The sequence below is a fragment of the Symphalangus syndactylus genome, chromosome 2, assembly GCF_028878055.3.
Source record: "Symphalangus syndactylus isolate Jambi chromosome 2, NHGRI_mSymSyn1-v2.1_pri, whole genome shotgun sequence".
NCBI lineage: Eukaryota > Metazoa > Chordata > Mammalia > Primates > Hylobatidae > Symphalangus > Symphalangus syndactylus.
In genome coordinates, this window is record NC_072424.2 from 87,656,170 (window position 1) to 87,682,152 (window position 25,983).

The 25,983-nt window shown below is 40.6% G+C and overlaps 1 protein-coding gene across 4 annotated transcripts in view; it reads left to right on the forward strand.

Annotated features, from left to right (window-relative positions):
- FIG4 (FIG4 phosphoinositide 5-phosphatase) overlaps nt 1–25,249 on the forward strand; it is a 131,181-nt gene extending 105,932 nt beyond the window's left edge. For all 4 annotated transcript variants that reach the window (XM_055261116.2, XM_063631009.1, XM_063631011.1 and 1 more), the window contains one exon: nt 24,907–25,249. In XM_055261116.2, the coding sequence (XP_055117091.1) occupies nt 24,907–25,084 (178 nt within the window). In that variant the 3' untranslated portion in view covers nt 25,085–25,249. The remainder of the gene's footprint in view (nt 1–24,906) is intronic.
- Nucleotides 25,250–25,983: the final 734 nt, after the last annotated feature.

Sequence of the window (25,983 nt, forward strand, 5' to 3'; positions counted from 1 at the left end):
ATCACACCCATAACCATCAGGGCCTGGCTGAGGCCCAATGAGCATCCCTAGAATGCTCCCTCCGTGTCCCACTGGTTTTCAAGGGGGGCATCCTTGAACACTTTTTAGTTCTTTCTCTGTTGTGTTTTTTCCTTATAAACCCTTTGCACCTCCTGTGTTGTTGTTCACCTGCTGCCTTCTGAGAGAAAAGAAAAAGTAAACACACCAAGTTGTTAGCATTTTTTCCCCTTTAGTCTGCCTCTACCGCACCTCTGACCAAATGCCAGGTGAGAAGGACCGGAGTGGCAGGACTTGCTGTGCCTGGCGGGCGGGTGCTGTGGGGCCAGGCAGTGATTCACTATATTCGTGCAAGACCAACATGTTCCCATTTTACACTCCTACCAGTTCTTAAGAGATTTTAACTAAGCAACAAATGTCAATCAGTGGTAGGTTAAAAAGGCATGAACACATATCATTAGTGCTTGCTTTTCTATGGTTCACCTATTCCAGGAATATGTCTCATTTAAAAATCACCTCTAAGAAATGGTTCAAAATGTAATACACAGTTTGTATAAATACCATGTATTTTAGGATTCTTCCAGCGCAGGATAAGCTGACATGTAATGCAGGGTAAATTAGTGTGCTTGGCCAGGCGCGTGATGGCTCACACCTGTAATCCCAGCACTTTGGGAGGCTGAGGTGGGTGGATCACCTGAGGTTAGAGGTTCGAGACCAGCCTGACCAGTATGGTGAAACCCGATCTCTACTAAAAATACAAAAATTAGCCAGGCGTGGTGGCAGGCGCCTATAATCCCAGCTACTCAGGAGGCTGAGGCTGGAGAATTGCTTGAACCCAGGAGGTGGAGGTTCCAGTAAGCCGAGATCATGACACTGCTCTCCAGCCTGGGCTACAGAGCGAGAATCCATCTCAAAAAAAATAATAATAATAAGTGTGCTTACAGTTTTAGGACCATACGGCTGCATTTATCCCCTAAGAATCTCTCATAAAAAGTGGTATTTATTCAAGACTGGGTGAATGCCCCTCGATGTGGGCTTCTACCAGGGGAAGTGTTTTACAGATCAGAGCATGCTGTTACACAGAATTAGAGCACTTCTTCACTCTGATGAGATGGGCATGACACAATGGCCATGATTAACTCAACTTCATTTACTTTTCATGATGTTAATTTTCAAAAACACATTCTTCACATACAAATCACACCCAGGACCTCCCACCTCCATTGATTTCATCTGAAGCTTTGTAGATACTGCTGTGGTCTCTGTGCAGTAAGCTGAATAAGTGTTTCTGCCTTAATGGATAATTCCTGTTATCTTTTCCAAACACCTGGAATACAGTCTTCAAATGTTTAAGGATTAGAGCAGCTCGGAGGCAGTGATCAATGATTAATCAGCTAATTCCCTCCACAGGCGGAGATAATAAGTGATTCGAGCTCCTCAGCCCAAGGAAACTGGGATGTGACCTCTCCTCTCACTCCAGAAATTACCAAGATAGGCTTTCTTCCTCTTTCATCCTGACATTTACTTTCTTTTCTCTTTTCCCTTACCCATCTCTGACTTTTTCCAGATATCTTTTCTATTTCTAATTACCTCTTTCGCCCCTCCCCATTTATTTTTGCCTTCCTTTCGCTTCTTTCTCACTCACTGTCCTTTCTGTATCCCCTCCAGGGTATTTATAGCTCTAAAAAAATACAGTAATTACTCCCAAACACAAGTTCCTGTCATACATATTCTAGGTCAGTGTTTTTCGGACAATTCTGAAAATTAGTTAGTCGTGAAATTAATTTAGTAGGCCTGTGCAGTGAAATGAAATAGCACTGAACTGAATACAATATAAAGTATGACCACAAGGCACATATTATGAATAAGTCTTGTTTCATGAAACTTGTGTTTCTGTGCAAAAGTTTAGCATATGTGTACCAGTTTACCATGCAACATGTATTTCTTACTGTGGGTGACTTCACCGTTTGGATTTATATGAATGCATCTCTTCTGGATCCACAAGAATTAGAAAACTTAGCTCTGTTCCTGGCATCTAGGCACTTATTGTTTGTTGAATGAATGAAAGACATGTGAATGACTCCTGTTGAGGGTAATTAGAGAAAGAGAAGAGGAGTGAGTGGTTTCTGTGATATATCCATAGTGGATAAAATAAATGCAGGCCTTGGAAAATAGGCTTCCATTATTTCCAGTGAATTGGGAGCTGGGATAAGCATGTGAGGGAAGAAAATAGTAAGAAGCTCCCAGCTGAAAGTCAAAATGAAAAAGCCTTTTTTTTTTTTTTTTTTTTTTTTTTTTTTACAACTTAACGTATTGCCTGATTTATTTTGGTGAGTACAAAGCATACACGAACGAGAGCTTTCATGGGCTCATGTCAGAGCTTAGGTACCCCCTTCACATGGGGAGATGGTCCTGTTGCACCACTTTTGGAAACCCATACATAATTCTGTGTGTTTAATCCAAGGGACAGGTAGAAACAAGATCAGGAAGAGATGCTAAGGGAGAGAGTATTGACTTTATCCTAAAAGCTCTGTTCTAATCAGGGGAGTGATAGGCTTACATTTGCATTTTAGAAAGGTCACTCTGGAAGTAGTGTGGAGAGTGGATTAGAGGCAGGGCGATAAACAACGTATCTGTTGGAAGCATCAGGACAAGAAAGTGATTGGAGTCTGCTGTTGGTAGTTGAAATAGAGATGGGGTATTCTTTTACAAAGGTAGAATCTGTAAGTCTTCTCAAAACTTGTTAGTGGATTGGGTTTCAGGAATATTTGAGAGGCCAGGAGTTTTATAGCTTGGTTGACCAGCTATAGTGGCAAGTTGCCAGGTTAGCAAATATACAACAAGGGCAAGTTTGGGGGCTAAGGTGGTGAGTTTCAGACAATAATGGGAAACCTAAGATGAGATGTCTGGGCCTCAAGTGGTTTTAGATTAGAGAGATTCAATAATTTGGGTTTTCTCGGCTCTTGATTTAAAAAGCAAGTAAGTTAAATTTCTTTTTTTTTTATTATACTTTTAAGTTCTAGGGTACATGTGCACAATGTGTAGGTTTGTTACATATGTATACATGTGCCATGTTGGTGTGCTGCACCCATTAACTCGTCATTTACATTAGGTATGTCTCCTAATGCTATCCCTCCCCCCTCCCCCGACCCCACAACAGGCCCCAGTGTGTGATGTTCCCCTTCCTGTGTCCAAGTGTTCTCATTGTTCAGTTCCCACCTATGAGTGAGAACATGCAGTGTTTGGTAGTTCATGTCCTTTGTAGGGACATGGATGAAGCTGGAAACCATCATTCTCAGCAAACTATCGCAAGTTAAATTTCTTTAACTTTCTCTAAACTAAAGGGGCCCAAGTTAAATAGATTATTTATGTGTAGTTTAAACATCTTCTAGGGATTCATATCAGATTAAAGGGAAAACGTTCTTTAATGACTGATAGAGATGAAGACTTTATGGTTTTTAAATGTATTTTTGCCTCATAAGACACTCTTACCTTTTACATGAGCAAGCAGGTTAATCTGGGGGAGCAGATTTGGATATCTGATGTGGTCATATGAGGGGTATTACTCATTGGTTTTCCTTGCTCTATATACAAGAACCACATTTTTTAGTGGTTTAACCTTTATTATTTTGTTAGTTTACCAAATTATCATCAGTTTTGTGTATGGAAGGTGAGTGGGAGGATTTGGGTCAGATGGAGTGATTATTGAGCCTTGTGCTGTGTCACCGTGGCTTCCTGACAACCATTCCTTTTGTACGATGAAGATGAGTGTCCAGGTATGATATATTTATAGCTCTTGTCTTCTCTGAGCATATACTAGAAGTCTTTTCAGTTAAGATAAACTTTTGGCTGAAATACAAGAAAACACATTTCAATTTTATATTTAAATATAGTCACACCGCCCTTTGCATGTTACTCAGAAACTTAAAAAGTACAAACTCCATTAAGTCCAAATTGTGTTTAAAATTTACCAACAGATCTTTTAGTATTATATAAGCAATTTTCCATGTTAAGTATTTTAATATTATTACTTATTTTCCTTAGGGTCTTATGAAGAAATTTGAGAAATCATACTCTGGAAATCAATTGCATTCTATTTTCATAATTAAAGATCTGTTCATATTTTATAAACATCTTTCTGCTATCCCTCCCAATTTTATGGGAACAGAATGTCCTTGTTAAATGGAACCCACTATGTGGTATTGTTAATCTAAAACTAATATAAAGAGACTTTGAGTTCTTGAGGGCAAGGCCCATCTGTCTTTGTATCCCCAGTCCGTACCATGATACTAATAACATTAAATTATTAATGAGGAATATTTGGCATTCAACAATTTTACCTCTTTTAGGAATTTTATGCAGTAATTGTGAGGGAGAGATGCAAGGGTTAACAAATTGGAGCAAATGGCAAGGCAAATGATAAATATTTGTAAGTTTTTACTTTACTATGGTTTATTTTCAGTTTTAGGTGTAGCAGCTCAGAGTTCTGAGCAGCATCCCTTGATTTTCCCAACTGACAAACTACTGCTGTCCTTACTAGTTGAGTTACACATTGTGTTGGGACAGGCTACAAGGGACCATGGTTTTCTGATTTTTAGATTCCCTAATGCTACCAAATGTCTGAAGCTCTTAATGAGAGAATTTCCTCCCATAGGTAATTAGCTCTTGAAGTCCCTTGATCAACATAGCTAGAGAAGAACCATGATTTCCTGATTTGCATTTGCCTATTGTTTCCAAATACATGAAGCTCTAAAAGAGGATTTGCTTTGTTTTTGTATTTAACTTACTTTTAGAATCCTATGATTTTAGAAAACTATTGTGGTTTGATCTTACTTGGAAAGAGTAGAAATTTTTATATTCTTAAAAATCTTGCCTCTCAAACCCACTTTCTGTTAACTTGCAAAAACACTCTTTGTAAGATGGTTTTACATCCATTACTAAAGGGTCACAGTTTCTGTTCCGTATGTGTGATGTCACCAAAATCCTAATTAAATCCTGAAATGTCTGAATAAAATGTATCCTGTCCTTATTCAGAAAAGTAATTGAGACTATCTTGACTTTCTTAACGATTTTGTTTTACTCTTTATGTTAAAAATGTATTAATGGCAAAATAAAATCAATTCATGCTTTTTAAGCATTATATATCAGAGAAATGTAGTGGTTTTTTTTAAAGTAAAACTTTTAGGCTTATTTCAAAATATAAATAACTAAATTGGTAGCTCATTTATTATATGACTTGAAAATACAAAAGTAAATTTAATAGAGTTAGTGTGCTCAAATACATTTATTTTTGATAATAGAATAGAGCTAGGAAAATTGTTCTGATAATCTCAGAAGCTTCAGTAAATGTTTAACAGATAGAAAAAGAACAAAAAATGTAATTTTAGATGCCTTTTTGACAACTCTACATAAAATTATACTGAAGCTTCTTAGGCCCAGTAACTTTGTTTTGCGCACCCTTATCTGTTCATTATTATTCCTATTGGCCTAAAGATTTTGCTTTTACTTGTTTTAAACAGTTTTAACTCTTCTTAGACTTTGTCATGCTATAACAGAATCAGTTACTGGTTTGTTTATAAATCACGTAGGTGATTAAATTTAGTTTATTGTTTATTAGGTTTATTGTTTAACCCTTAATTTTATTTTATTTTTTTATCTGGAACCTTGGATATGTTTCCCTGCAGACCCATAATAAGAAACTCAGTTGGTGTAATCTGAATTATTCACATACTTATTTATTCCCAAAGCCCCTCTATAGTGACTTCTAGAGATACAAAGGGATAATCAGACTTGTGTGGAGAGGTGCAAGATGGCATTTTCAGGATGCCCCATAATGTGCACATGTGTGCACACACGAGTGTGTGTGTGTGTGCATGTGTGTGTGTAGTGTATTAGGACTATGAAATCTGAGAACTGGAAGATGATTAGGGATCATCTGATTCCATCCTCTGATTTTATAAGGAGTCCTGGAGAGGGTCAGTAGTTCATTCAGGTTACTTTTTTTTTTTTTTTTAATTATACTTTAAGTTCTGGGATACATGTACAGAATGTGTAGGTTTGTTACATAGGTATACATGTGCCATGGTGGTTTGCTGCACCCATCAACCCATCATCTACTTTAGGTATTTCTCTTAATGCTATCCCTCCCCTAGCCCCCGAACCCCCAACAGGCCCTCCCTGTGTCCATGTGTTCTCATTGTTCAGCTCCCACTTATGAGTGAGAACATGCAGTGTTTGGTTTTCTGTTCCTGTGTTAGTTGCTGAGAATGATGGTTTCCAGCATCATCCATGTCCCTGCAAAGGACATGAACTCATCCTTTTTATGGCTGCATAGTGTTCCATGGTGTATATGTGCCACATTTTCTTTATCCAGTCTATCATCGATAGGCATTTGGTTTGGTTCCAAGTCTTTGCTATTGTGAATAGTGTCACAATAAACATATGTGTGCATGTGTCTTTATAGTAGAATGATTTATAATCCTTTGGGTACATACCCAATAATGGGATTGCTGGGTCAAATGGCATTTCTGGTTCTAGATTCTTGAGGAATCGCCACATTGTCTTCCACAATGGCTGAACTAATTTGCACTCCTACCAACAGTGTAAAAGTGTTTCTATTTCTCCACATCTTCTCCAGCATCTGTTGTTTCCTGACTTTTAAATGATCACCATTCTAACTGGCTTGAGATGATATCTCATTGTGGTTTTTATTTGTATTTCTCTAATGACCAGTGATGATGAGCTTTTTTAATATATATTTGTTGGCCACATAAATGTGTTCTTTTGAGAAGTGTCTGTTCATATCCTTCTCCCACTTTTTGACAGGGTTTTTTGTTTTTTTCTTGTAAATTTGTTTAAGTTCCTTATAGATTCTGGATATTAGATCTTTGTCAGATGGGTAGATTGCAAAACTTTTCTCCCATTCTGTAGGTTGCCTGTTCACTCTGATGATAGTTTCTTTTACTGTGCAGAAGTTCTTTAGTTAAATTAGACCCCATTTGTCTATTTTGGCTTTTGTTGCCATTGTTTTTAGTGTTTTAATCCTGAAGTGTTTGCCCATGTCTATGTTCTGAATGGTATTGCCTAGGTTTTCTTCTACGGTTTTTATGGTTTTAGGTCTTATGTTTAAGTATTTAATCCATCTTGAGTTAATTTTCGTATAAGGTGTAAGGAAGGGGTCCAGTTTCAGTTTTCTGCATATGGCTAGCCAGTTTTCCCAACACCATTTATTAAATAGGGAATCCTTTCCCCATTGCTTGTTTTGTCAGATTTGTCAAAGATCAGCTGGGTATGGATGCGTGATGTTATTTCTGAGGCCTCTGTTCTGAACAGAACAGATCAGAGTTACTTTTAAGTGGTAAAGCTGGCACTCAAATTCATTTCTTTGGGACTCAAGCAGAAAGTCCAATAACACAATCTGCTGAGCCAGGCACCTGGAATTTACCCAACCTGGGCACCTACTGGGTTCAGCTAAAAGTGGAGGAGCACCCACAGGAAGCATGGAGAGTAGCAAATATCCATGTGAGCAAATGGCTGGCAGCTGTCATCAAAAGAAGAAGAGGGAAAAGATAGAAAACATAAAGCAAGGGTCCTCAAAAGGTGGTCTGCAAAACCCTCAAAATGTGGTCTGCAGGCCCTGGTTCCAAGACTCTTTCGTTGGGTTTGTGATAGCAAGGCAGTGGCACCAAAATATATTGGTGATCATTATTTTCTTCACTCTTACACACTCACAGCAAAAAAAAAAAAAAAAAAAAAAAAAAAAAGAAAGAAAGAAAAAAGAAAGAGAGAAGAAAGAAAAAATGCCAGTTTTCACTATTCACAATAGCAAAGAGTTGGAACCAACCCAAATGTCCAACAACGATAGACTGGATTAAGAAAATGTGGCACATATACACCATGGAATACTATGCAGCCATAAAAAATGATGAGTTCGTGTCCTTTGTAGGGACATGGATGAAACTGGAAAACATCATTCTCAGTAAACTATCGCAAGGACAAAAAACCAAACACCGCATGTTCTCACTCATAGGTGGGAATTGAACAATGAGAACTCATGGACACAGGAAGGGGAACATCACGCTCCGGGGACTGTTGTGGGGTGGGGGGAGGGGGGAGGGACAGCATTAGGAGATACACCTAATGCTAAATGACGAATTAATGGGTGCAGGAAATCAACATGGCACATGGATACATATGTAACAAACCTGCACATTGTGCACATGTACCCTAAAACCCTAAAGTATAATAAATAAAAAATAAAAAATAAAAAAAAAAAAATGCCAGTTTTATTAAGTCTTGACAAAGCAGTAAAAATTATTAAATATCAACACTTGAACGCATGTATTTTTAGTATTCTTTGTGACAAAATGGAAAATATGCATAAGGTACTTCTTGCGTATCATAATACTTGTATTTCAAAGTACTATGGTTGTCTTGAGGAAGAGGACTTGTGTGGTGATTGTCTAAGTTGTGAGCTAACTCATTGCTTTTTTTTGTGAGCTAACTGCTTTTTTCACCAAACACCAATTGAAATAATGACTGACAAACTGTGTTTCTTTGGGCTTGGATATTTGACAGACACTTTTTCAAAAACGAACAAAGTAAGCCTATCACCTCAAGAAAAACAATTTACAGTGTTTGTTACCAATGATAAAGTTAGATCTTTTAAGTGAAAATTAGAATTTTTGAAAACGTATATCTACCACCATGAACAATACTTGTTTTTTTATGAGATCAGTGGCAATCTTAACAAATGTGATTTTTTGATGTATAATCAGATACATTACCATTTAGAAGATCTTCATATCTAGGTGAACCAGTATTTTCCAAATGATCAATACATGCTGTTAAAAACTCATGCATGGGTAAAAAGCATTCATTCCAAGTGTAACATGCATCAATGGATAAGAGAGTATGAGAAGTTCATTGATATAGTTTCAGTTCCGCATTGCAACTAACCTTTAAGAAACTTGTCAAATTTTGTTGTAGTATCAAATAAAAATATTTGAAGGCTTATTTGGAAGGCTATTAAAATACTGCTTCCTTTTCCAACCACTTATCTCTGTGAGGCCATATTTTCTTCATATATGCCAACCAAAACAATGTATCATGACAGATTCTGCAGAAGCAGATTTGATAATCTAGTTGTCTTCTATTAAGCCAGATATAGAAAAGATTCGCAAGCTGTGAAACATTGCTTCTTTTGCCACTAATTTTTTTTGTTTTAAAAATTTAGTTATTTTTCATTAAGAAGTTGTTTATGCTATCATGTATTGGGTTTGTTATTTTAATAACTATTTTTTAACTTCTGTCTTAATGTCTTATATGGTAAATATCACTAGATATAACCCATATTAACTAAAGCTAATTGGGGTCTTCAGTAATGCTTTTAAGAGTGTGAAGGGATTCTGAGACTGAAAAGTTTGAGAACTTGTTCGCATAGGGTATTTGATTATTTATGTCAATATGCATTACTAAGGCAACCAGGGACATTATTATGTTACAGCCTTGCTCAGTATTTGCCAGCAGGATGATATCTGTGACTGGTTGAAGAAATCTTATTTTCTATGATTTATGATTTTTTAAGGAATTCAGGAAGCAAATGTTCTCTTTTTAAAGGGTTCTATCAAAAACTGGTCTGAACTTCTTAGGATGCTTTCAGTTCCAAATAACAGAACCTCTAACTCAACTGGTTTAAACCGTAAGGTAATTTATTATCTTACTTCCCTGAAAGATTGCAGGTGGGCAAGCTCCAGAGTTGGTGGATTCAGGGGCTTCGTGTGATCATGAAATGCCCAGGTTTTTCCATCTCTCTGCTGCCCCATTCTCAGTATTGCCCCATCCTCAGACTGGTAAGAAGATGGCTGCAGCAGTTCCAGGTGCCACAGTCAGACACAGTAGTGCCTAGGGCAGAAGGGAAACACTGACTCTGTTTCTCCTCCTTAGGGGCAAGGAGTCCCAGAACCTGCTCAGCAAATTTCTTATGTCAAATGGCCAGGATTGGGTCACATGCTTACCCCTAAGTATATTACTGCCAGGCTATGTATGGGCTGATGGCGATTGGCTTAGAATACTCATTCAGGGTGCATGGATGTAGGGAAGTTGATCACAGTGACTTAGTTATTAAAGACAAAATCCTTTGTACTTTTCCAGTTAACTGGAAATTCATTTGCACAAGTGCCCAAAAAGAGAGGTAGCATGAATCTGTGGAAAGAATTCTAGGCCAGAGAATCAGGCACCCTGAGATCTGATCCCATTCCTTCCACTGCTGAGCTGTGAGTCCTTGCCTGTCCAGGTCATGGCTGCCTTGCTGGTGCTTGGGCTAGAGGATTAGTTCTGGGATCGTCTGGTTCATTGGTTCATTTATTCCCTTGCTCACTCCTTCATTCAATAATAATTGAGTGCTCACTCAGTTGTTTAAGTCACGTGAAGGGTACAAATCAGCACTAAAATGCTGCCTGTTTAGCCATGACAGACATTCTTCCTCCTGTGCTGCATATACATTCAAAGCCCAATGGGAAGTAAGATCCAAACTGTTTGTTCACTCATGGAATACTCATGCAATAAATTGTTTAGTGCCCTCAGAAAAGAGTCCTTGCCACAAAGCTTATCAGTGAGCAGTCCAAGTTTTCCCTCATCTTATTAAATATAAAATTTGCTTAGAAATGAAAACAGAAAAATACGTTCTGAAAAAGGTAAGTCTTTGTCCCAGGAAAGATGCTTGTGGGCCTAGCTGTCTATAGTTGTCCCAGTTCCCTCAGTATCAGAAAGAGTATGAGGCAGAGAACCAGGCTGTTAAGAGAACAGAAAGACAGCTGTGAGAAATGAGACCACGTTCTTGGAATATCCAAGGACACTCTTGTGTTGTAGGTCCCAGATAAGATGCTTAGAAAAGTTTTATTTTTTTAAAACCAAGCTGATAAAATTTCACAGACCTTTCTCATGTGCAGCGTTGGTTAATTTTTCATGTCACATGCAGTGTTGAGCTAACTGGGAGTATTTATCTCAGAGAAGAGAATTAGGAATCATGTGATCGTTCCCTCAAGTAATATTCGAATCACTATCAAGTGAAGCAGAGCTTTCTGAGTTGCTTCAGGGACTAATAAGTGGAACATATAGGGAGGAAGATTTAGGGTTGCTGAAGAGAACATCTTTCTAACAACCAGAGCTATCGACAATGACCTGTAAACATTCCATGATTGAAAGTCCTGGGTATCCATTACTCGAGTACTCAAGCAGAGGCAGATAACCTTCTATCAGCAATGTGATGGAGAGCATCTTCATTTGGTTTGAGGTTGGACAAGATGATTGGAATAAAGGTCATTTAAAGATTCTATAGTTATTATCACAGCCACAAGTCATCTAATAGTTGGAATCATTAACAGCTTGAAACAGAAAGTAGGTGATTCATTTATTCACCAAATACCTAAGCACCTACCATGTGTCAGGCACTGTCCTAGTCACTGGGGACACAGTAGAAAACAAGACCGACAAGGTTCCCCAGGGCCCTTCTGTTTTAGGGTAGGCAGACTGGTATTGACCTAATAAATGTATAAGTAAGACAGTTTCATATTAGGGTAAATGTCCTGAAGAACACAAAGCAGGGGAATGCGAGAGAGTGCTTGGAGCAGGTACAGGTCAGGAGCTGTTTTAAATTAGGCTTAGAGGAAAGTTATCTCTGAGGAGTTAATGTTTAAGCTGAGAACTTAATGAAAAAGAGCAGTCTACATGAGATGACTGGGGAAGAGTGTTTGAAGCAGAGAGAACATACACAAAAGACCAGGGCAGGAATAAACTTGGCATGTTTGAGAAGCAAGCTGATGTGGTTAGGCTCTGTGTCCCCGCTCAAATCTCATCTTAAATTACAATCCCCACATGTCAAGGGGGAGACCAGGTGGAGGTAACTGAATCATGGGGATGGTTTTTCCCCAGGCTGTTCTCATGATAGTGAGTTCTCTTGAGATGGTTTTATAAGGAGCTCTTCCCCTTCACTTGTCACTTCTCCTTCCTGCCACCTTGTGAAGAAGGTGCCTTGCTTCCCCTTTTCCATGATTGTAAATTTCCTGAGGCCTCCCTAGCCATGCTGAACTGTGAGTCAAGCAAACCCCTTTCCTTTGTAAATCAGCCAGTCTCAGGCAGTTCTTTATAGCAGTGTAAAAATGGACTAATATGCAAGCTGAAGCCTGGGTCAAAGGCACAGAGGCATGTGCTGTGGGATGGAGTGAGGCATAGGTAGGGGCCAGATCTCAGGGAACCTCTCACAGGAGCTTAGCTGTTACTCTGAAATCATCCGGAGGGTTTTAAGTAGAGAGCTGCATCTCTGATTTACATCTCTAAAAGATGACCATGGGTGCTTTCTGAATTGTAGTGGATAAGGATATAAGCAAAGAGGGAAATAGGAGGAAACTCAAGAGGAGTTGGTTTCATGGGAGCCAAGAGAAGAAAGTGTTTCAAGAAGGAAAATGGCCAGCAGTGTTGAATACAGAAAAATGATTATTGGTTTAGGCAACAGGAAGGTTATTAATGATCCTGATGAGAGCGTTCCTCTGGGTGGTAGCCTTGCAAGCCCACTTAGAATGAATTTAGGAAAAAATGGCAAGTAAGAGGGCATCAGGAGTAGAAGCCGTTCTTTCAAAAAATGTTACTATAAAGGGGTGCAGAGGAATAGGACAGTATCTGGAGGGGAATATGAACTTGAGGAACGATCGTTCCTCAGACAGGAGTTACACAACAGATTCTCTGTATGCTGATGGCAGAGACAGATGCTGGGCACTGGACAGGGTGAGTAACTGCAGGAGAGAGATCCTCGAAAGGGCACTGAATCATTTTGTATTCTTATGTAAATCCAGAATTTCATTATCTTTGGTGTTGATTAGTTTGTTGTAATTTTCTCATATTAAGTGGAACCATATGAAATCACCAATATTTACACTTTTACCTATAAAATAGCAGTTTCATATAATTCTGCCTAATATTTTAACCTAGACAATTTTATATTTATAGGTCCTCTTAATTTATATACATTTTAAATTGGGACTCTCAAGCTTATCTAAAAGTTACCATTATAAAACAGAGACCATTCCCTCCCCACTGCCAATCATTTGAGAGTGAGTTTCAGGCCTGATATCTTCTCTCTCCCTACCACTTTTGTGGGTATTTTTATACTTAAGAATATTCTCCTAGAAAATCACAATACAATCAGGAAAATTGGGAAATTAACCTCAGTACAGTGCAACTTTCTAATCCTCGAACCCATTCAAGTTTTTGCCAGTACTCCCTAAAATGTCCTTAATTGCAAAGGGATCCAGTCCAGCATCTGATGTTGCATTTAGTTGTCATGTCTCTTTAGCCTTTTTCATTCTGGTACAGTTCTCCACTCTTCCTTGATTTTTATGACCTTGATATGTTGAAGAATGCAGGCCAGTTATTTTATAGAATAGGCATTGATTTGGGTTTGTTATGATTATCTTCAGCTTATGAATCAGGGGATAACAGCGTGGTAGCTAACCTTCAAGTTGGCCCCACCTCCTGTTATTCATATCCTCATGTAATCTCCTCCCACATTGTACTGGGATTGGTCTTTGTGACCACGAGCATACAGCAGAAGTGATTAGGTTGTGAAAGTTATCTCTGGGATCACTTGCTCCAGGAAACTAGCTTCCATGTTGTGAGCAGCCATATGGATAGGCCCGTAAGGAACTGATGTGTCCAGCCAACAACTAGTGAGAAATTGGAGCCTGTCAACCAAGTGAGTATACTTGGAAGAGGATTCTCCAGCCTCCATTAACCAACAGATTGACTGCAACCTCACAGGACACCTGGAACCAGAACCACTAAACTAAGCCCCTCTCAGATCCCTGACCTCCAGAAACTGTGACATGATAAATGTTGGCTTAAGGTACATAACAAATACAGACAGGAATATCACAAAAGTGATGGTGAGTTATTTTTATTGCATCCTACCATGGGCACACAAATTCAGTCTGTGCCATTACTGATGATGTTTATTTATTTATTTAAAGACAGTGTCTAGCTCTGTAGCCCAGGCTGGAGTGCAGTAGTACGATCATGGAACCTTGACCTGCCTGGCTCAAGCAATCCTCCCACTTCAACTTCCCAACTAGCTGGGCCCACAGGCACATGCCACCACATCCACCTAATTTTTTAATTTTTTTTGTAGCGATGGGAGTCTCACTATATTGCCCAGGCTGATTTTGAACTCCCAGGCTCAAGGGACCCTCCTGCCTCAGCCTCCCAAAGTGCTGGGATTATAGGCTTGAGCCACCGTGCCTGGCCTAATGATTTTTTTTTTTATCCTTTGAGTAAGCAATGTCTTCTGAGCTTTTCTACTGTGAAGTTGCTTGTTAATTAATAAATATTTTATGGAAGGTACTTTGAAACTAAAAATCCTTCATCACATTTTCTTTTTTTCATTGCTTTTCTTACTATAGGATCCTAACGTCCTGTGTATTCAATGAGATATACTTTGTTACTGACATTATTTGTTGTGAAGCTCAGAGTGTTCCAAATTTCACCAGAGTCTCCAGCCTGGCTCCTGTGTTCTTTGGATATGTTCTCATCAGCCTTTGAATACTTCTTTGATTTCTGGCACAAGATGTTCTAGGCTCATCATGTCCTTTGTCTGTCCCAGCCCTGAAATCATTTCTCTGAGGATCCCTGATTATTTTTAGTGGAAAATGACATTAAAGCCAAGATCTGAGCATTAGGTATACCTGTTGCCATTGGAGGGTCACTGCCCCCAGGCCCACTCAAAAAACATTCACAAATTTATGTGTACATGTACATATATGTGTCAATGTGTATATAAGTATATGCATGCATATCTATTTTATATATTATATCAAATATTTTTATAAATAAAATATAGCTAAATATATATTTAAATCCATAAGTTCATCCTGATTCTTTTAACTGTAGCGTATCCAGGGTTTATTCTAGCCTTCTCCAACAGTTAGGAAACTGGACTCCCATTACCCTTGTTATATTTATTTGATTTATTCCCCCATACATAACCAGTTGGCCATCACCAGTGCATCCACCCCTTCCCCGACATCCTTCAGGCTCTGACTCCACTCATGGAGACACCCACCCACAGGGATGCCCTCCTCCTCCCCGTGGGCCCCAGGCCACCCTTCCACGTGGACTCCCATGCTTGCCTCTCCCTGCTTGGGCTCTGACATACTTCCTCTGGCTGCGTCCACATGCATGCCCTCCTCTCCCCATCCAGGTTCTCACTCCCTACACTGGATCTGTCCTCTGGAGGGATGTGGCCTTCTCTTGCGTGGGCTCTAACTCCCCACTCCAGGCTGCCCCCCCTTAATGAGAGTGCCCTCCTCATGCTGCTTGGTGCCACCGTCCCCCAGGCTGTCACAGGCTGCCTCTGCATGCAGATTCTACCCATCTGAGGGCTCTAGGACTGGCCTGTGCAGTGGAGAAGGGGAAGAGCACGGCTTTATGATGACATAACAGCCGTCGGCACTGAAAGGGACATTGTGCTCCCCGACAGCTGAATTTTTCATTTTTTCTGTAGTAGTGGGTTCCAGTTTTCCAGTTATGTTGGCATATTTTAGGAAGCTTGTTGAAATGCAAATTCCAAAGCAAACAAACAAAAAAAACAACAATGAAAACAGGGAGCAACCAGAGTGTTCCTAGAGCATGTTTAGATTATGGGGGGCATTCAGTTTTCATTTTGGACTTTTGACTACTGTTTAAATTTTCCACATTTATACTTGTATTTATACTAATAATACTAACAGATTATAGGCCATGTTTTCTTTATAATTGCCAGTATTAAAAATAATTAGCATTATTATTTTTTAAAAGATAAAAAAATACAGAATCCAAGGCCCAATTGCTGGCGATTCTAATCCAGTAAACTTGGGCCAAAGCCTGGAAATCTATACTTTGTACAATTCTCCATTTGAATGTAACAATCAGCCAGGCTGGGGAGCTGCTCTGCTGGATCCTTCACAGGAATATCCTCAGTAGCCGATGGAACATCCATTGGGCAGAGCACCCCTGACTTCATCCATCTGCAACCTCAGGACACTTAGGTCTTGTTTTAGAGGCTCATAATCCTACTGATACCTTCTTCCAAAAGACAGTTTTCTGTGATTCTTAGGAAAACTCTGAAAAGATGCAGGTTAAGCATCCCTCCAAACCGTCAACATCATCAAAAACAAGTAAAGCCTGAGACTCACTGCCCAGAGGAACCTAAGGAGACGTGATGACTAAATGAAATGTGTCCCAAATGGGATCCTGGGACAGTGAAAGGACATTAGGTAAAAACCAAGTATGGACTGTAGGTAATAATCACATATCACTATCAGGTCATGAAGTATAGCAAATGTACCGTACTAATGGAAGAAGGTGTTAATAAGACAGGAAATTGTATCCTGCACAGACCCAGTGCTGTGTGGGATACCCAGTCCTTGTTGCCTGTGGCTCACAGCCAAGCCCTCCCTCATTAAACAACATGGAATATGTAGGAACTCTGTCCTCTGCACAATAATTCTGTAAATCTAAAGTGGTTCTAAAATTAAAAGTTTATGAGAAAGAAGATGGAAGTCACAAGAAATGTAATGATGTGGTAGCTCTTTATAAATAACCAGAAAAAAATGGGACTATCAGAACGGACATGAAGAACCTAAGTAGGGCGTCATCACCTCCATGTGGGAGATAAGACACACGCCATTACTGCAATCCGCTGGTCTGAGTTACCAGGAGTGACAGCAGAAGTGGCCACCACTGCTTCTGTTCTAGGAAATGTGAAGACAGAAGGGACTGATTCCTCCAAAAGGTCGCTGTATAAATGTCTGATGGATGACCAGTTGTGCAGAGGAAGCGTCTGGCCCTGCATCCAGGCAGGGAGAAAGGATGACTCTGGTAGGAGCAGTTACATTCTTTGCCCTTTGAGAACAGCTGTTGTGTGCTTGATGTGCCACCTGTCCTTTGTTGGCAGAAAAGCCCTTTCAGAGCAGACCCAGTACTGGGCAGGAGAACCAGTCCATGTTGCCTGTGGCTCAGAGCCAAGCCCTCTCTCATTAAACAATAGCCGAAATGTTTGAGTTAGCGCCTACAAACAATGCAGCCGAATATTGGTGGATGCTTCCCTAGTGTTTGTGATAATAAACGCAGCTGAAACAGAGAAAAACTGCACTTCTTTTTATACTGAGATAGACAATATGTCCAGCAAATGGGAGGGAAATTGTACTGTTTATAAATTGCATTCTGAATTGGAAGCATTTTACCTGTTTCAGGTCAGAACATCATCAAGCTTTATTTCTCTAAAGCCAAAAGTTATTTTTAAAATACAAATGACCTTTTTATTTTACAGCTCTCAGAGAGTGTGTAAAAAAAAAAAAGAGTATAATTCTACCATACCTGGACCAACACGAAATATCAATGGCAAAGGCTAAAACATAAAAAGTACCACCATTGCCCTCATATATGTGCCTGTGGCAGACTGTCCTTTCTCTCTCCTTGAGGAGCAAACATACATGTGCTCAGCTGCTGAAAGGGTCCACTCTGCCAGAACCATCTAGGAACACGAGTCTCCTGGGGGCCTGGGAGCTTGCTCCTGGCTAAAATAAGAGGGCTGGCGCTGTATTTCTTCACCTGTTAGCTTGGCTGTGTTGGCCAGGGTTCAGCTGCAGAAAGCATAATCTGCTCTAGGTAAATTAAACAGAAAGTGATTTATTATAGGATTTTAGGTAGCTTTCAGGATCACTGGAGAGTTGAAGAAGTAGACCCTAGACCAAACTTCCGCAAATGACTCCCAAAACCATATGGCAAACCATCAGAGGAGCTGCTGTGTCTGCCTTCATCAGGAAGCTATCACAGCAGCTGCTGGCTCCGAAACCAGCCATCTCAGCTATACAGTTGTCCCCCTTTATCCATGGTTTCTCTTTCTGCAGTTTCAGTTACCTGAAGTACAGAACAGTAAGACATTTTGAGAGATGGAGACCCTATTCACATAACTTTTTTTTTTTTTTTTTTAGACAGAGTTTTGCTCTTGTTGCCCAGGCTGGAGTGCAATGGCACGATCTTGGCTCACCACAACCTCCGCCTCCTGGGTTCAAGCAATTCTCCTGCCTCAGCCTCCCAAGTAGCTGGGATTACAGGCATGCACCACCATGCCCGGCTAATTTTGTATTTTTAGTAGAGATGGGGTTTCTCCATGTTTGTCAGGCTGGTCTCGAACTCCCGACCTCAGGTGATCTGCCCACCTCGGTCTCCCAAAGTGCTGGGATTACAGGCATGAGCCACCACGCCCGGCCTCACATAACTTTTATTACAGAATATTGTCATACATGTTCTATTATATTATTAGGTATGCTGTTAATCTCTTACTGTGCCTAATTTATAAATTACCATGTCATAGGTATGTATGTATAGGAAAACAGGATATATGAGAGTTGGTGCTATCTGCAGTTTCCAGCATCCATTGGAGGTCTTGGAACATATCCCTGAAGGATAAGGGGGAACTACTGTATTCAAAAAGCCATTACCACAGTGCCCAACTCAAGAGCACATCACCTATGCCACTAATCTGCAAAACACATACCCTGCATCCTGCTGCTTTCCATATGACCCAGTTTCAAATCAAAGCACTTGAGTACAAGTCGTAGGTAGAACCTAAATTGCATTCTGAACCTGAATTGCAAGGGATCCTGGGGTATTAGTTTTTGCTCTTCCGCTGCTGCACACTAGACGGGGAATGCAGTGGATGCTGAGGAGCCTCATCTATGTCATGTGTCACTGTCTGCCCTCTAGCTTCCCGGTTACCCATGTATGCTCTTCTTGCTATAAGTAGGACCCACTCCATTCCCTGTAAATTTCTGCATCCCATTCAAAGTCCAGGATCTCTGGGTATGTGTAGCTGTCTTCATTAGGTCCAGATACAGCTTTTTATCACCTAGTGACCTATAAATAAAGACTGCCTCTCTGCTCCCGATATACAGTGGCGGCAAAGGAAAATTAAAACTCTCATTCAGAAAGGAGGAGTATGGGAAACATACAACTGCTATTTGTCCTTAGTAGTGACTTCATCCCACTAGGCAACAATGTAGGCACCTTGCTCAGATAGTGGAGTGAGGTCCTTGGGTAGCCAACCAGGGCTCCTTTGTCCAGGAAGCCCAAGGCCCAAATCAGTTTCACTTGGGTCACGTTTTGCCAGCAAAGTAACTTTTGGTTATTACAGCTTTTGGGATTTCAGAATTGCAGATAGGAATTATGTATCTGTAATTGTTTTTTTGTTTTTGTTTTTGTTTTGAGACAGAGTCTCACTCTGTTATCCAGACTGGAATGCAATGGCCTGATCTCGGCTCACGGCAACTTCCGCCTCCCAGGTTCACACAATTCTCCTGCCTCAGCCTCTGAAGTAGCTTGGATTACAGGTGCCCGCCACCACGAGCTGCTATTTTGTGTATTTTTAGTAGAAACGGGGTTTCACCATATTGGCCAGGCTGATCTCGAACTCCTGACCTCAAGTGATCCGCCTCAGCCTCTCAAAGTGCTGGGATTGCAGGCATGACCCACCATGGCCATGTAATTGTTAACAATAGTTCACCTTTACTGAGCACTCAGGCACTATGCTATACATATAAACTTAAACTCATTTACTCCACTCAACAGCTGTGTTGAGGAATTCTTAGTATCCCCTACTTCATTGATTTCTACTAAATCTTCCTTAAAAAGCCATTGAGTCCCTACCATGTGCCAAGGAAAAAGAGCAAAAAGTCTGTACAGCCCCAGCAAAAGTTGCTCCCACTTACATGAGGGAGACAGATGGGTGCACAGACATAGGTGTGCACAAGGCTATGGGAACAGAGGATGGGGCATGTCCTGCCTATGCATCAGGCAGGGCTCCCAGGCAGGTACTGGTCCAACTCTGTCCTCCAGGCAGAGGAAAAAACCAACCCTGAGTGGACTGGGGAGGTCATTCCAGCAGCTTGTTAATAGTAAACCTGCTTATTCAATCTAGCGACTGTCAAATGCTTCTGAGACCACAGCTCACATTTGAATAGATGGTATACCATCTCCTATTAGCTGCAATAAAAGTATATCTGATAAGTAGTCATTTAAAACATTTCTCTAACTCTTCTTGTACCTCTACTGCTATATAGGCAATACCTGATTAGCCACATGCAGATGAACCACAAGATTAAGAGTGCTACCACCTCTCCCACACCCCCCAAGTCTCCCATCACTCAGATAGCCAGTCCATCTGAACATCTGCAGTATGCACTGTCTCTGAAGGGAACAGGTCCGGCAAGAGTAGATGTGGGAGTTGAACTGGGAAAGAGCTTCTCTGAGAGCAGCCCTGGGTAAGGAGGGGTGGTGTGGCAGTGCCCATCTCTAGAACAAGGGAATTGGAGCCCTGCAGCTGACAGTATAGCAAATATAGGGCTCAGTTTGAGGGATGGGTGAAAAATACACTTTTAAAAATAGAGCCTGGTCGGTTCTGGAAGAAGGCAGCAGCAGCAGCAGCAGCATTTTAAAATCTCTCTGAATCCTCACACACAAAAAACAGAACAACTGGTTAGCAAAACCAGGCACCCACAGGCAACACTTACCTCAAAAGTATGTGATACAGTATCCCCACACACCCCCAAATCTAAAGAGGATGTGGAGGTAAACCCCGCACAGCCATAAGACCTGCATGATAGCAGTGTGTGTGCAAGAGGAAGAAGCAGGAGGGAACAGTGGGGCATCTGAGAGGCCTGAGAATAGGAGAACCCCAAAATAGCTCACAGGTAGTCGCCAGAAATCACTGCAGCTGAAACAGAAGGGGTTCACCCAATTCAATACCAGGGGAGTGCAAGGGGTTTTTGGTGAGTTCTGAAAGGGGCTGAGGCCATCTGGGCCACATACACTCTTGAACCCAAACGGCCAGAGCTCCCTGCCTGGACACGGCAGGAGAAATTGCTGACAGTGGCATTAAAATTGAGCAGGACAATGGAGATGAAGGAAGGAGAAAGCCCAGACAACACTGAGGAAGGGGAGCAGAGAGGAAACCTCAGAGAGCAAGTTTCCTCTTCAGTGGCGGTTTTCAACACTTCACTGAAACAACCAAAGAGAGTTCTGTGAAGTTAAGTAAAGTAAATCTTTCCTGAGCAACATCTTCCTAAGGCTCTGCAAAACTAATTTTGCACAACAAGCAACAGAGAAGTATCAAGGGCCAATCTCATCATAGAATTACAAAGAACAGAGCAAAATAACATTCCTACAGACAACGAAACCATGCCAGAAAGACAAGTTAATAAAAGAGGTTAAAACGGAAACATACTATTTCAAAATGAACTAAAATACAAAGCTTTAATAAGAAATGAAGAAAGACATTAAAAAGGATTGAAGACAAAGTGTCAAGTGATAATTTGACAAGCCCCAATGAGTTACTGGATCTAGGCATTGGCCTCAATGGCTGTTAACATAAAGAAGATAAGCAACCAGACACTGGCCTTCCTTATGAAGCAATACACCACCAGCCATAGTGTTACCAAAGCAATCGAAACAGCATCTCACCAGCCTCTGGGTCCAACTGCTGACCCACAGCGCATATAAAGGGCAGAGGAACATTTTGAACTGCGTATTGACTATGCAAGCAGCTAAATCCAAACTGAGGGAAACTCTACAATCCAGATTCTTCAACAGATAAATCGTAAGAAAAAGAAAGGTGAGAGGCCGGGTTCGGTGGCTCAAGCCTGTAATCCCAGCACTTTGAGAGGGCAAGGCAGGAGGATCGCCTGAGCCCAGGAGTTCAAGGTTGCAGTGAGCCATGATCACTCCATTGCACTCCAGCCTAGGAGATACAGGAAGACCCTGTGTCTTAAAAAAGGAAAGAAAAAGAAAGATGAGAGCATCTGTAGATTAAAAAGCATATCACACTTTTGAAATGAGCAAGACTATAGAATCTAAGGATGCACGTTTGAACGACAGTGTCTTTTTTTAAAAGCGCAAACAAGTGATTACTATAGAAGTCAGGATAAGGTTACTTATGAGTCAGGGTAGGGGATTGCGATGGGGTTGGGGCACCTGGAAGGGGCTTTTGGGTTGGTTGTCAGAATTTCTGTTTGTTGACCTGGGTGATGTTCACTTTATATTATGTGTTTGTTTTGTGTGATTTTCTGTATCGGTTTTATTTTGCAATAAAAAGGTGAAAAGCACTGATAAATCTGAAACACAGTAGTTTTTCTATGATAAATATTGGGTAAATATTGTTAGTTTTTATATTTAATTAATGTATACATAATGGTATTTCAACTGAAAACTTTACCAACCTTGTAGCAGCCTCTAAATGTCTATTGTGTATTTCATTGATCTTTTCTATATAACAGTATAAAATAAAAACAGTCACATTTTAAGGACAAGATGTTCCAGCTCTACCTAGGAAATAATAGGGGTTACAGTATGTTATCTAGATTTATTGGCTCCAGACCCCATATGCTCATTAACTATATTTTTATTCTAATATCTGCACAATAGAATGACCATTATAAAAGTTCACATGGCTTCACTTAAAGCACATTACTTGGTGGGGATGGTTGAAGTATATATATGTATGTGTGTGTGTGTGTGTGTGTGTGTGTGTGTATATATATATATCACTTTCTTCAGCATTGTTTTTAAAGAATACATATACATATATAAGTAGAGATAAAGCATAACTATATATATAGTGTGTGTGTATATATATATATATATATATACACACACCATATCTCATCTACACACATGCATACACATTATTTTTTAATCTAGTGAATCTGATGACAAATTAGTCTACAAAAGATAGAGTTTAGCAGCCTTAGACATAACAAATGCATAAATTTCTTTAATATCTATTAATGTCATTGTATAGTTTGATCTATAAATAATTTTTTTGTGCTGTTAATGTTGCCTAGGCTTGGTGATAAAATCCTCAACCTTTGCCAGACTGCAGTGTCTTTCTTGTTGGTCTGTCATTGACATGGCTCCCTGACAGGTTGAAGACAGATCAGTGTTTGAGAAATATGTACAGTAAGAGTTTTGCTGTCCTCATGCTGTCTCTATAACCAAAATGTCACCAACTCTCTTCCTATCAAAGTCTTTAAAGACCCAGCATACTCTAAGGAGCTGAGATCCCTTATTGCTGATCCTTTGAAGGGCCTCATGAGCAGACAACCTGCTCCCCTGGTCACCCCTAGTTCTGTGTTTTATTTTAATGCAATTGAATGTAGTCTGCAGTCATCTCAGGATGTGTCATTGTTGTAGATAAAGGCAAAGTACAGTAAGCTATCTTGGCTGTTTGCTGGGAGCATTAAAAAGACCCACATTTAATTGTAGCACATCCTATGAAGATAGAGCCCTGTTGGGGGGCTTTACTGTACAACTTCCATCTTCCTTTGTATGTCACCGTACTATCTAGTGTCCAGTGAAATGTTGATATTTCAAGTACAGACCCAGCTGGGTCTGAGGTCCAGTTTTGTGTCTGACTGCAGGGAATCTCCTGCAAGGGTCCCAGCTGACCAAACAGTTTGGCATCCAGGGTGCCTTTCTGATTCCTCTGATAAGATGCACCCTAGCAAGGCTGAGGTCTCAGCTCAGCGGAATAGATTCTCCAGATGTTCTTTCCCTGTGTTATCTTGGGCACCCTGTTATGGCCAACCACCCGCATTCTCACAGGGCCAGCCCTGAGCCAAATAGAGGAGTGTGGTGTCATTGTGCCCCCCAGCCCCTCACAATGCCTTGTTAGCTTACCATCGTACCCTTTTCGTGACCTTCCTGGGCATGCTCGTGTGCATGCACACTCCGTACACACACACGCTCTGCATCACTCCTGACTTGTTGGTTGACTCATCCCTTGAAGGCTTACCTCTTGCTAAGGATGTCAGACACGGAGCTGCATTTCAACAAGGCCTTTCTGAAGACAGTGCCTTCCCCACGGGATGGATGGAAATTTTAAGCCTATGGCAGCCCGAATGGGGTGGGAATGGAGGGATATTTTTGAATAGAGAGATTATTGGGTGCTTTTCAAATTACCCCAGAAAGGAAGGAAGTGGCCTATTACAGACCCACAAGCCATCTTCCAAAAGCCGGAGGCTAGATGAGTTGCAGAATTCTGAATTGTCAGTTAGCATAGTAGGATGGTACATACACCTTCTAATAACATCCCCAGCATGATTGGAGGCCATGTCCAACAGTTAGACACATTAATATTCACAGGAAGTTGGGGTGATTATTGTCAGCTCATTAGGATGTGCCACAAAATGAGTTTCAGTTGGGTTATATTTTGCCAGCAAAGTAACTTCTGGTTGTTTCAGCTTTTAGGACTTCAGAATTGTGATAAGAAATTCTGTACCTGTAATTGTTAACAATAGTTCACGTTTACTGAGCTCCCAGGCACTATGCTAAGTGAACATTTTATACATATAAATACACATATAAACTCATTTACTCCTGTTTACAACTGTGTGAGGTAAGCGTTCTTATTATCCCTTGCTTCACTGATTTCTACTAAATCTTCCCTTAAAAACCAGTGAGTCCCTATCGTGTGCCAAGGAAAAAGAGCAAAAAGTCTATACAGCCTTAGCTAAAGTTGCTCCCAGTCATGTGAGGGAGACAGATGGGTGCACAGACGTGGGTGTGCACAGAGATGTGGAAACAGAGGAGAGGGGTGTGCCCTGCCTATGCAGTCAGGTGAGGCTCCCAGAGATGTTGGTCCAGCTCTCTCCTCCAGGCAGAGAAAGGAACCAGCCTCGCAAGGACTGGAGAGGTCATCCCAGTGGCTTGTCAAACGTCAGCCTGCTTATTCAATGCCAGCGACTCTCAAGTGCTTCTGAGACTGCTCCCTGTGGTCCTTCCTTACCTTTTCTTTAATGCAGCCCTCTCTTTGTTCATCTTTTATAGAACACCCATCTCGGCTTTCTCACAAGATAACATCTATGAAGTTCAGCCCCCAAGAGTAGACAGAAAATCTACAGAGATCTTCCAAGCCCACATCCAGGCCAGCCAAGGTATCATGCAGCCCCTAGGAAAAGAGGACTCCTCCATGTACCGAGAGTACATCAGGAACCGCTACCTGTGAAAAGAGCGCAGGTCCACATGGTGGCCACATCTGATTAGCTTAGAAACTGTCTTGTCTCATATTCAAAAGGTAACTTATTAAATAAAAGTCCTTTGCATCTGAAGCCTTTCCCCTTTTCTGTCACTTGCAAATTCCAAATTATAGCTAATAAAGATGACTAGATAATTTGCTGTTGTTGCCTTTAAAAATACTAAAAGTATTTATTTTAGAAATACTTTGTTTACAAATTGTGGTCAATATACTATCACACCATCACATTAAGAAATTCACAGGTATCTGCTGAGCACCTGCTGTGTGCCAGGCACCATGGCAAGGTCTAGGAACATCCCAGCAAGCAAAACAGGCCAAAAAATTCCTCTCTTGTGAGGAATGAAGGCAAAGTATTTTTCTTATCTTTATCCATGAAAGCAAAGTATCGTTTCCTTATAGTTAACATTTTGACATTTATTCTGGTGGCTTCTATGTTAACTTTGTATTTTGATCAGAAATTTCCTTTTTTTAAAAGCCCTTGTTTATAGGAAATAAATGCTGAAATATTTATGGATAAACGGACAAGATGTCAAAAAAGTGCTCTCCAGCGATTCAGGATAAAAACAATGAATGATAAATCAAATGGAGCAAAATATTAATAATTTGTAAATCTAGGTAAAAAGTAAACAGTTCTTTGAGCTACTTGTGCTGCTTTTCTGTAAGTATAAAATTATATCAAGGCTAGGCACAGTGGCTCACACCTGTAATCTCAGCACTTTGGGATGCTGAGGAGGGGGGATCACCCTAAGTCGGGAGTTCAAGACCAGCCTGACCAACATGGAGAAACCTCGTCTCTACTAAAACTACAAAACTAGCTGGGCGTGGTGGTGCATGCCTGTAATCCCAGCTTCTAGGGAGGCTGAGGCAGG